This window comes from Sphaerodactylus townsendi, linkage group LG05, assembly GCF_021028975.2.
Source record: "Sphaerodactylus townsendi isolate TG3544 linkage group LG05, MPM_Stown_v2.3, whole genome shotgun sequence".
NCBI lineage: Eukaryota > Metazoa > Chordata > Lepidosauria > Squamata > Sphaerodactylidae > Sphaerodactylus > Sphaerodactylus townsendi.
In genome coordinates this window covers 58679145-58692303 of record NC_059429.1, presented here as the reverse complement: position 1 = coordinate 58692303, position 13159 = coordinate 58679145, and the positions used below count along the sequence as shown (strand labels likewise).

The window sequence follows — 13159 nt, the reverse complement described above, 5'->3', positions numbered from 1 at the left end:
AAAACAAACCGAAGCCTTTCTTTGGAGACTGAAATGAAATAACATCTTGGCTATGCTCTGCCAAGAATGCTTAGAGCATTCTAGAAGATGGTTCAAAAACACTTAACAGACATTACTTTTGAATGTATTAAAGGTGCCAATTCTGTCAAAGGAGGGTTCTTGGCTTGAAATTTCCTGTTTCTGTGACTGGGAGGACTCTGGGGCAGTCATTTTGTGATAGTGCTCATTACTCTTTCTCAACATTGTGAAGCTTGACAGGCTCAACAAAATTGGGGGTGCCTGGTCTAAAGCACTTGTCAAATCAAACATGATTTAAAGCAGTACAGCCTTTTTAAAGTCAAAATAATCAGAGGAGAGTGGCATATGCTATTTACATAAGCCAGTTATGACTTCCAATCACATGTAACTGTCTATCTCACAGTGACAGTCAAGTGCTATTTTAATTTTTCATGCTCAGATGCTTTCTATGTAGGGAAAAGTGTAATCTTTGCAGCACCACTGTATTGTAAGATAGTTCTCAAATTACCTTTGAAAGATCTGAAAAGAAATCGTATCAGTATGGATTCTCATGGTGAAACAAACTCATGTATCTTGTTATGGACAAATTGACATGTCTTTTGCACTTTTTTCAATGCAATGCAGTTTTTTAGCTTTAGACACTTTCTCCATTTGGCCCCATATTGCATGCATTTTCACAGCAAGGCTTTCTCATCTTTACTACAAATATGTATTACCTGCATTAAAGACCGCAGTGAAATGGATAAACCTTGTAGCCGGTGAATGGCAGCTGAAAAATCTATGTCTCTTTGTATGTGTGTCAGTGCAATCAAGTCACTTCCAACTCATGACAACCCTATGAATTAATGTCCTCTAAAATATCTATCATTAACAGCCTTCTTTTAGGTCTTGCAAACTGAAGGTTATGGCTTCCTTTTTAGAGTCAGTTCAACTTGGGTCTTCCTCAGGAGTAGAGCAAGGGGGAACTGCGCCCGGGGCACGCGCATATCCTGTGCCCCTTCCCATCCCATCCCTGGAACGCCCCCAGAACTCCCCCTCCACACACCAGCTACACCCCTGTACCAGTGCGTACCCAGGGCTTCGCGCCCTCCTTCCCCATTGGCGCTTCGCCACTGGTCGTCTTCTTTTCCTGCTGCCTTCAACTTTTCCAGATTTTTAAAACATCTGTGGATTTATTCTGGATGTCCAAAAACTTAGGAAGATGGCATTATAATGTTAGAAACATTTCTGAGTTCATTCCTGTTCTGTGAAAATGCTGGCAATGATGTTTTTATTCTCGTGTTGTCTTTTTCTGCAGTCCAGACCTTTTAGCCCACCAATTCACTCCTCCAGCCCTCCTCCAATAGCACCTTTAGCTCGTGCTGAGAGCACTTCTTCCATTTCGTCAACCAACTCCTTGAGTGCAGCCACAACTCCAACAATTGGTAAAAAAGAGTTTTTTTCTTCAGAAACACAGTTTTTGTGAGCTTTTTTGTTTTTATTTCTGAAACCTTTTATTTGGTTATGCTGTTGTAGTTTTCTGTTGTTCATGTTCATGTTATGTTAAAGCAGTTTTTAAATATGAAAGAAACTTGAAATTTTGGTGAACTATATGCTGACTGTGTGAGATATATGTATATGGGCAGGATCCAAGGGACTATGTGCACACATGTTCTGCACATGCACCTATTTTTTTCTAAGCTACTCATACAAAATGTGTCCTCCAATTTTTAAAAAGTCCAGTGCTATCAAAAACACATTTTTAATTGAACGAAAGAACATTTCAAAGGGGAAATCAGGACAGGGGAAGGAACAAAGCTTGTGTGCTGGCAGTTTATTCCACACAGAAAACTCTTGTCTCCAAAATCCAAGCTGTCTTTGATTTGGGGAAGATTTACAATGGTTTGGGGATTTAATGGGACTTTTCTGGAAAATTGTACAGAAAACAGTGCACGTCTGGAACAATCATGTGTATCTTTTAGAATGCTGGCAAGCATAGTTCTAAAACCTGTTATTCCAGTGGCTGTAAAGCAAAACTAAAACCTTGAACATTTAGTAAACAATGGAGTGTTGCTAAATTAGTAAGGTGGATTCTACCCAGCATATTTTAATTAGTTGCAATCAAAGGAATAGGGGCAAAATGGTGCCTGGGGCAAAATGGTGCCCAGGCCTGCCCCCTGCAGGTCCCTCACGCCCTCGCAGCCCCCCCCCTTTCCTTAGTTCAGCCAGTTGCAAAGAGCAGCCAGCTGAAAAAGCAGCCTGGCTGGGCCGCTGGCTGAACTAAAGTAAGTGGGGGGGCGGGGGGAGGTGCCCCCATCCCCCATCCCACACCCTGCACCTGCACTCCCCACTTACCTTCGTTCAGCCAGCTGAAAAAGCAACCTAGCTGGGCAGCTGTCCAGCCCCATGGCCTGACCCTGCCAGGCTGCTCTAGGCCACAGAGCCTGGCTGGTGGGGTGGGGCCAGGCAAGGGTGCCCAGCAGCAGCCTCTGCTGAGCCTGGCAAGGTGACGGAAGGGGGGAGGGGTGTGAGGCAGCTACACGACTGGTTGCAATCATTATAAATGAATTCATTTTCCATTTATCAAAGGGGAACATGAGTTCATTTATAATGATTGAAAGTTGTTATAAATATGCTGTGCGGAATAAGCCTTAGATATTGTTAAACTAGAAAAAAGCAGCGAAAAACAGACACATGTCTGTAGAGAGGAAATATTGGAAAGGATGCCAGAAACTAAAATTGTACTGTAAGATAGCTTATTGCCAAATGAGGCTATAAACCAATTACATTTGCTGTTTGGATAGCAAAGAGTGAAGGCTTCTGACATTTTAGAAATATTTCAGAAAGTTCCCTTATTTGGAGTATGGCAGGTCATAGTGAAAAATAAAGTACAGTAGGTTAGCTAAATGCTGACAACATATAGATTAGGACTCCTTTAGTTTTGTTTCTTTATTTGGTGTTCACCCTCACTTTTCCTCACTTTACTCAGACCAACATATTCTTTCTGCCATTTTTTATTTTATTTTCAGACCTTGATTTGTCTGTTTTTAAATCATCTCTCTGATATGGTTCTTTTGTGCTACAGACTTTAGGTTTTCCTTTATGCCTTCACCAGGCTGTTTTTCCATCAGTGCTTCTGCTCTTCTGTGAATCATTTCTTGTCTCCTTTACTTTTCATTATATGCTAGGTTATCTATTAAACATCATTTTCCTTTATTTTCCATGTCCTTTGACCCATTTTATAATTAATCAAAACTTTGCTTTGGGAGTGTTTACACTTTGTAATTCAGCTTTTTCTTGACCAAATTGTCCACATGACTCTACTCAGATAGTTTCAACCAGTTGGATGTTCCTTCCAAGGAATCAGATTTGACAGTCTTGAAAACCAAAATGAACTGTATGTGTGCGTGTATGTGTTGTCTTTATTTTAGTGATAACCATGAACATAGTGTTTCTCACATTTATGGGAAACTGTTGGCTTTGATTCTGAACACAATCATGCTTAATTGTTTGTTAGAAAATGATGCTTGAAACTGGAGTCGATATTCAAACCTCCAGTAGTAAAGTGTTAGAAGACTGAATGTGGCTTGAAGTGCTTGGATTTTTAGTTCGTTTCTCTTTGCATATTCTATGTCAATCGGATGGTTTGGAGAGGAAGAATGCTGGAGTTAATTTTCTAACTTTATGTTTCTTTCTTCGTATATCTATGTGCTTTGCTTCTTCTTGCTGTTGGTCAACGAAATTACCACAGTGATGGCAATGCATGTCAGCTAGTGGACTGACTAGCATGGAAATCAATACTTCACTTACAATTTCAAATTCTTTTAACAAAAGGTCTGTGTCATCATTGGTTTGCCCTCTCGTCTACAAGTATATATGTTTCATGGCCTGGTGCAACCTGTTTGAAACTTCATCAGTTTAGCTTCTAATTAGATACATTAGAAGCTCTTATCACAGTATAAGTAATTATATTTAGGGATTCAAGTTTGTAAACAGGTAGATTAAATTGATTAGTGAAAAGTTGGAATATTTAACTCAGGTTTTTGTGTATAACAGGTGATAAAACATGCACCATTTTACTTTAAGGTAATTTTTTGTGTATATGAGTATGGCCATAATTTCTTCTGCAAGAGAGAGAGAGAGAGAGAGAGCACACTCAGTTTTTACTGTATATATTTTCAGTTGTGAACATAACATTGCCCTTTACTTGTGTGTCATTTTTGTCAGTGTAAATTTTCAGAAACATACAAAAAATGTTTTAAATAATTGTGATGCTTTCTTAAGAAGTAGCTGTGATACATAGTAAACCATTGCTGGTTTCTGTTTATTTTGGTATTGCAATATGGAAGTAAAAGTAAACACTGTATAAGAATCAAGATTCTTGGCATACCATGCAACATGATTTCACAAATTTGGCTGCCCATCAAACTGATGTATGTAGGGAGATGCTGTGGCTGTGGCTACAGAATTATCCCAATTATTTATTTTATAATTAAAATATTTACAAAGCACATTTTACCCAGTTTCTTCCAAAGCAGCTGCCAGTATCTTATAACTTTCAAATAAAGTAGAATACTTTAAAAATCAAAAGACAATTTATAAATTATACATTACAGAGGATCCACAAGAACTTGCAGAGGGTCTCTTATTTAACCCTCCCCCACTATTTCCTTTCCCTTTCCCTAAAAGCCTTTGTAACTTCTATCCTTGTCCTGGTTCCTTCTCTCTTTCCCAACAACCAGCCAACCTATTTTTATCTGCTCCTGTCTTTAGCTTTTCCTCTTCCCCCTCCCTGGCCTAATTGCACAAATGAGAATCTACAAGAACTTGCAGGATGAACATCACTTCCCCCTGGTAAACTCTGAATAGGTAATTTAGCAGAATGCCCAAAGGCAAAGCTCATCCAATGTACAGTACAATGTACAATGTACAGCAAAGCTCATCCAATCTGTGTGGAGTTGTGTGTGGCAACTCCATTTCTGACTGGAATAAGGAGAAGGGAGATACAGGAGATATAGATACAGGACCTATGTCCCTCTTAGTTGCAAGATGGATAAGAGGTATGTGTGCATGTAAGAAGAAATAGGAACGAATAAAGTTTCTGAGAGTAGCAATCTACACATCAAAGGGATGAGGTCAGAGCAGTAGAGAAAGTGTCTTGACCCCTTGGTCTAACTTTCTAGATAACACCCCCTCGGAAGTCTGAGGTTAAGAGACAGCACAAAGTCCTTCACTTCCAACATCCCTTCTCAGTATCTGTTGATTCAGTCTATCAGAATCAACTTCTTTCTTGGATCTTCAAATCAAATTCTACCTTTAATTTGCGCCCCTCCTCCTTCATCTTTGGCTATATTGCTAATTATTTGCTTCATTTATACCCCACTGTTCTGCACAGTGTGAACCCAAAGTAACTTCCACCGTTCTCCTCTCTTCCATTTTATCCTGACAACAAACCTGTGAGGTAAGTTAGACTGAGAATATGTGACCGGCCTGAAGTCACTCATTAAAGTTCCAAGGCAGAATGAATTTTGAGCCTGGGCCTCCCAGATCTTATTGTGAAACTCTAATCACTTCATCACATTGGCTTTTTGGGGATGGCTACTGTTGAACAATAGCAACAGGCCAATACAGACACTCTCCCTGCCTTCTACTGACAGGAACCAAGTCTGGAACAATAGTGTTCAGGTTGCCTAGTAATAGCCATTGAGGGCAGTTGATTCTTACAGCTATGGGGGCTGGTTCTTTAACTTGTGTGGGGAGGTACTATTTATTTACTGGTTTACTTACTAGATTTCAGATTTTTCTGCAAACCTGAGGCTTTTTTAGATTTATAGAAAGATTTGTATTCTCTATTTGCAGCTGTAGTCTTTGGATTCAAGTATTTAAAGATTTTGCCATGTTGAGAATTAGAAATATTGATCATTAAAATATCCATTTCAACAATGTCCAAAAAAGGCAACCTAAAAAGGTAGACTTTATAATCTTTCCTTATTGAACACTGGTCATTCTTCTTCAGAAGCATCTTCTGTAGTCCTGGGACCTCCATGAAATGATTTTATTCCAAAGGGTTCCAATGTGACTAGATAGTACCTAAAAGCAATAGGTCCATTCTCCTTATTTAATATTAATTAGCAACTTAGCAATTAGCAAATTAGCAAATTAGCAATTAATTAGCAAGTTGTGATCATAGCTCAGCCAGGATTGACTCACAGACAGTCATCAGGATATTGACATACAACAAAATTCAAAGCCCCATAATAGGCTGATTTCAATAATACAGACATATTAATAAGAAGACTTAACTAGCTGCTTCCTTATTAAACATGCTGAAATTAGACCATTGTAAAAGTTGTGTCATTAGAACAATCTGAGTGGAGGTGGGAAATATAAAATTCATCAGGTCTGTCAGGAAAATGTGATAAGATTATAGTTATGTTTAGAAACTGCATGGCCTTCTATAGAGAGCAATACATCAACACATAGTCAATTGTTTTGAGTGTGTCCATTTGGGGTAAACACATTGAGAATAAGGGACACATGCATATCTCCCTTCTAAAAGGGATGATGGTAAAGCATTAATGGGCAAAGGCAAAGGCTCTTTGGCCAAGAGTGACCAAACTGACAGTGGATAAACAACTTCATTCACCTGTTCTGCTTGTTTAATACTTAAAATGCTTCCTGCTTCTTCTGTATGATTTTTGTGTGTGTATAGCTGTAACAGTCACCATAGGCCTTCTACAACATCACTGTCTCATTTGCTGTCTTGAGCTCAAAGGAGCATTCCTGTATCTTTCTTTAAGCCTTTCAGTGATGCAGCTAGATGCCCCTATGAAAAGTGGACAAGCAAGTCCTTGGAACTGCAGCCCTTTAAAAGAGTTGTGCATGAAGCAAAAGCCTTAGCTAAAGCAAATGTCAGATTGTAGCTATGACAAGGTAGTGCAGCATATTCCAAAGAGAGGAGCGAAATAAAATGCCTGTGTTTTTAAATGATCATACAAGTATTTGATTCAAAATCAAGACAGGGAACATGATTAAGTAGTCATCCATATCTTTCAGTCATTCTGTATATTGGAGATGTTTCTACGTTTGTAAGATGACCTGTCTTGTGTGTAAAAATTACCAAAGCTACCGTAGCCTTTTTCTGTGATGTCTTTGGAGAGTTTTCTCAGGATGTGGTGGGATAAAGATACTGCAGTACAAAATTAATGAGAACTAAAATTCAGAAATAAAAAGGTTAATAAGGAATTACACATTTGTATTTTATTGTCCCAGGTGTGTTTCATCATTGTTTATTTGTTAATTGTAAGTTTGAGTATTGTTTATACTGATAATCTTAAAGTCAGGAATTGGGTGCTAATTATATTGAACTTGCACTCTGTTGGGTCAGCATATTCAATCTCTTAACTCCTTGATAGGTAGGTGTTCAGTTTGTATATCTGTTCCTAGAAACTTGAACTGATGTAGGGTTTGCTTCTAAACATAGCCATGAGAATGCTTACTTTCACATACAAAGCAAACTATCTCTGAGTATTTGCTTGAATGCATTAAACACAGGCACATTTCTTGTAATATTGGGGTCATCCTGTTTTGTCCTTTGGTATTGTTGACTGATCATGGCTGTGTATAGGTGAGTGTGTTATAAATAAGAGAAAAATCTCATTAAATGTTCAAATTCTGTGTTCTGTTCAATATTCTCTTTGCATAAGAACAAAGAACTATGTTCCCCAAAAGTACCTTCATTTAAACAACCTCTCTTCAGTTTTCTCATGTCACAAAAATGACTTTTAGTGGTTTTCCAAAGTATATTAGTTTCTGGAACAAAATAACTGGGATTGAGTTGTCCTCTTTTCAAAGAGTAAACAACAGCAGACACCTATTTGGAAGTCCAACCTGTCTAAACAGCCAGTTGGTACCATAAAAGATGATGTAACCAGCTAGTATATGGTAATACATCTGTGCAGCCCATTAAAAAATGATACAGTAAGAGGTGATGAACATGCTTAATGGCTTGGCATGTAAAGAGTTTCCAGGATCTAATGCAACATTAAGTTTATTGAGCCACTTCTGAATTATTCAGATGTACAAAGGCTTTATTTGAAATAAAATAAATAAATATTTGTAAAAATCAATCGAATTTAAGAAGTATATGCTAGGAACTGCAAGGCCCAGACTTTTGTATTTTTGTTTTGTATATTTCAGAGAATATCTGTTCAGAATTACTTTTGATTGTGTTGGGACTTGGACTCAGCAGGGTTTGAAAGAGAGAGGCCATTGGTACAAAGCCATTGACACCAGCTAAAGGAAACCAGGCTGTGAAATGTAAAAGCCATTTAACTGTAAGATCCATTGGATAATGGAATGTGTTGCTGGGAAAATCTGTTTTCTGGAAGTTTTTAAGTTGAGTGAATCATCATGTATTTTTTAGTTTAGGGAGCATTTGCTGTTGCAGTGGTCTGGTCAGTGGGGTTGTTTTCTGTTCAATGATTCTAAGAGATAGAAAGTAATTACTCATCAGATATTTCTAGTTGAGGGGTAACATTAGGTAACTCTCAATCAGCACACGTCAATCTACACTACTTTCCTGCTATTATTTTAGCTGCAAAAAACTATCCCATATTTGTAGAGTTTGTACAGGGGAATATAACACAGAATTATTTCATTTACTTGTCTGTGTCTTTGTTTTGGATTTGATTTTAGGTTTGTCTGATTACTGTTGCGTACAGTTTTGATAATAAAAAGAGCTGTGCCCACCATTTCTATGTCTGTGATCTTTATTTTTTCATTATGATGTTTGTGTTTTGGTTAACAAGCAAGCTATTTGATTTTCATTTGGAATTTGTGTTTTCATTGTTTTTCTTTTACGTTTCTTTTGCTCATGGGTTTCAGAAGATGATGCATATGTTGACAAACTGCCCACCTTTGAAAGGCACTGTGAAACGCCTGCAGGTACTGTACTAGCAGAGTGGTTTCAAGAAATCTGGATTAAAAATCCAAGTCATTGTCATCTGAATGCCTTCTTCGCAACCACCTTCACCACCATGAGTGTCAAGTGCATACAACAGCATACTTATATCCAGCAGAGGAGTCCATGCCATAGACAAAAATACAGCATAGTACATGACATTTCCCATGACCAGAATTCAGGAGAGGTGATATATTGTTGTTGTGTGATTCTTCTATATGTAAGGAATACTTTTATTACTCAAGAAATATTATTCACCTAATATTTATTTTTACACATACCCTGCTGTTCCCCTGAAGTACATATGGTTCCCAGACAGTCTGCAACCAGCTAATTTAAAGGGCCAAACTTAGTTTCAAGAGCAGGACTGCATCATGTGTTTTCGGTTTTTTGTTCCTGTTTCCTGGGCTTTAAGTGTTATGAGTCAAAGTAACTGGTAATTTTTGGCTACAGCAGGCAAAAATATAGCTTTAAATACCTTTTTTTGAGCCAGGATTTTTAACTGTCTGAAGAATGAAATTTAATAAAATAGTACATTTAATTAAGAAATACTGCCCAGTAACTTGATAATCTCAAATTGGCACTAGTAGAATATCAGACAGATGTTGATGCCTATGTGGGAAGCCCATCCATGATGAAGATCCATAAAAACATAATGTCATAATAATAGTGCATGTCTTCCTCAAGATGAGTGCATGTAAGCTACAGAATCATTACTAGGTTTTTCCTTTCAGGTTTTTTCCCCCTTCAAGACAAGATGCTTGACGTTGCATTTTGAGATGTGTCCATGCACTGCTGTGCCTCCCAAGATTACAACAGGTCTTTTGAAAGTAGTTGGGATGTGATTCTAGGTAGGAAATTATACCTAAAGCTAGTGTGGCTACAGTACCTATTTTGCCGCAGCAGGAAATTACTTCTCCTTTTACCCAGGCAGTTATCCAGTGGGCAAAAAATTCTCTTCCATCTAGGATTCCATAGCTTGCTTTTTTGCTTTTTGTTTCCCAAAGTAAAACAAGAATATTGTTTTCAGTTCCCCTCCACTGCTCCTTGCACGTTAATGGCTTGCAGCGCCTCTTCTTCCCCTGTAGTGAGATTAATTACCTGCTTCTGTGACTCACACTTATGTCCTTCTCTCTCCCTCTCCTTAACCTTTCCTATCCCGCTTCAACTCCTGGCCATACAGAGAATGAACAGCCTTCCCTCGTCTGGTTTGACAGAGGAAAGTTTTATTTGACTTTTGAAGGTAAGTAGTACATAGCATACTGAGTTGGACCTTTAAAATTCCCCTTTGCTCTTATTATTTAATAGAAGCCCTTTAGTTTCCTTTTAAAAAGAAAGAAAGAAAGAAAGAAAGAAAGAAAGAAAGAAAGAAAGAAAGAAAGAAAGAAAGAAAGAAAGAAAGAAAGAAAGAAAGAAAGAAAGAAAGAAAGAAAGAAAGAAAGAAAGAAAGAAAGAAAGAAAGAAAGTTCTTTCTACTCTTTTTTGTATGGAAATGCTATGGCTACTTAGGGAACATGGGAAGTTGAACTATTTTTAATTTGGTGTGTAAAACTGTGTCCCTTCAATTGTTATATTTTAATTTTAGCAGGAACAGTGGAGGAATCCTTAAATAATGGTACTCTTTGGATGTTACTGATTACCAAAGAACTTGACTCTGTCAACCAGGACTGCTTTATGTGCATTTTGCAAACCATGTTTACATGTGACAGTAGCTATACAATACAAAAGTAGGTAGCATTTTCTATTGTCCTGTAGTGCCATTTGTAGAATCTTTTCTTCTCTTGACAAATGATATATTTCTGAGAACCAATAAGTTTTGTATTCCAGAATTCTAGTTTAGTCCTTTTTTAGTGTTCACTGTATTGATAACATCAGCATCTTAAAACATAATACCAATAAATCCAGTATTAAAGCCTAAATGGTGGCCAGTTATAATAGTAGAGTATTCCTTTAGTACTTTAGCATTCTCCAGTTGACCTGTTCCCTTTTCACTACTACTACAACAGCAATGTAAAATTTGCTTATAATCAATGTTTGATTTGGCCAACTTTTTTTTCTACTGTAAATAACTCTTGAGCAGAGACTTTGGCATGAGTTAGTTATTTTTGGCATATTAGGAACATTTTCATTTGGGGGAGTGAGAAAAATTGAAAAAACAATGAAGACTAATCTAATTGCTTATTCTTAATCAATCAATCAACATGTATTACAATCAAGAGATTGACTGTTTATTTTAAAAAACTGTTATCTCTTAACTGTTTACATACCATATGCTAAAGACACTATGCTAGTGCAATTCACATCCTGTGCTGCGTGCTTATGGGATACTATACTGAACGTAAGGTACATTTTGCTAATTCGTTTTTACAGGGAAGTGTTATGATAAAAAGAAAAATTATTGTAATTCTCATTTGCTTATTTTTCATTTACAAGTGTATTACTGTATGGTGAAAAAGAGGCATGGGTGGGTGTAACTGTGATGAAAAATACTTAATTTCCTATGGATACTTTTAAAATATTATTATCATAAACACTTGTATGGTAATTTTTTTAAAGTATGCAATGTAGCATTATTAGTTTTTTTGAGTTAATGGTGAAAATTTGCTGTCATAGATTGTAAGTAATACAAGCCTGGTGAAAGTTAACTAACATCCCCATATTGGGCAGGCGGGCCAGAAAGGGCTCTAGGGAGAAGTATGGCCTTGAATCGGTGTGTTTGTCCTTTCTGGGACACTTACCCCAGAGGAGGGGGCAGATTTGAATGGGGCTGTAACACAAGTATGATAGAAACTGAAATAGAACAGTTTTCTTTCTCTCATAGCAAGCAAAGAGAGTGGCTGGAAGAAAAAAATGCAGTCAGTCTCTGCCTAAGCTTACTGGGTATTTGATTACCATTCCAATTTGCAGGTACTAACAAGGCCCATTCAGTCATCAAAGGATGACACCCTCCCCAGTAGCTTGTATATGACAAATATACTTCACCAAAATGACCCAATGAGAAGAAAACTCTCTGCCCAATCCTATTTTGAGGGGGCTGAATGTAGTCATGAAGGCAGTGTGGGACTGTGCCAACATGTTTGCTCCCTGTGCTGGCCCAAGGGGCACTCTCACTGGCAGAGGGGGCAATGGTGTTGGTGGCCAATGGCCATGTATCCCTATGGAGGGGGTTTTGTTTTGTTTTTTGCATTTTCTGTGCCACCGGAAAGCCCCCTGGATGTGGTTTGGTGGTGCAGTTAGTAGCCCCATCTCTGGCCACCTTGGGCTGAGAGGATTGGGCTGCCCACTGCTATGATTATAAAAGTCACTGCCTATCTGTAATCAGTGGAAAACCTCCTAATTTTTTTTAATGGAGACAGTTCACATATGGCTTTTGCAAAGAAGCAACTATAAGAACAGCAGCTTTGGGGGGTTATCTCTGAGCTACTAACTTCTCACTCTCTGACACTTCTATGTTATAAAAAGCAAACGTTAAATGAGTTGTCAACTTGGATCAACAAACAGTCTGTAGTGTTATATTTATGGTATTCAATTTAGTCTGCTATGTTCTCTAATATTTGTATTATTAGATAATTGCATAGTATGCTCATTTTTAAATTTTAATTTATTGAAACAAACAAATGATGAAAGGAAATACAAAATATGAAGATGCATAAAATACATTCTGTCTCTTTCTCCTTTGCAACATGGTCATTCTTTTTTAACATAGGGCAATTATGGTATTAATTCAGTCTACTGTATTGCCAGTTCCATTTTCTGTATAGTCTGGCCTAGGCCATAGTTGATCTAATCTGAATGTATTTCTGCTTTTCTGGTATGCTGTTAGTTTCACAAGGGTATAACTCTCCTTTATTTTCAACAGCCAGTCTGATAACTTGGGAGTGTTTTTTTGTTTTGTTTCCATGAACTAGGGATATCAAGTAGATAATTTAGCTCTCTGGTTTATAGAGTATCTGTTTTCTCAACCAAGCTGAAATTATTTTCACAACTAGTTTCCTGTACCTGGAAGCATATATTCATGTCCATCACATATGAAAAAAAGTCTGCCTTACTTTCTCCACTGAACCAGAATTTGCTAGTTTCAATCTTATACCGGTAGATCTTAGCCAACTTAAAGGAGTAAAATGCTGTCTGTGAATAATTTTCAGCAGATTTTCTTTAAAGGAGTGCAAACTGTAAAGTTGTACCATGAATGAAGATAAA

The 13159-nt window shown here is 37.6% G+C and overlaps 1 protein-coding gene across 1 annotated transcript in view; it reads left to right on the top strand.

Moving 5' to 3' along the window:
* Positions 1–13159, top strand: part of SGIP1 (SH3GL interacting endocytic adaptor 1) — a 173840-nt gene that overhangs the window by 116325 nt on the left and 44356 nt on the right. The window contains exons 17-19 of the mRNA XM_048497854.1: positions 1316–1442; positions 8884–8943; positions 10143–10202. Of these exons, the coding sequence (XP_048353811.1) occupies positions 1316–1442; positions 8884–8943; positions 10143–10202 (247 nt within the window). The remainder of the gene's footprint in view (positions 1–1315; positions 1443–8883; positions 8944–10142; positions 10203–13159) is intronic.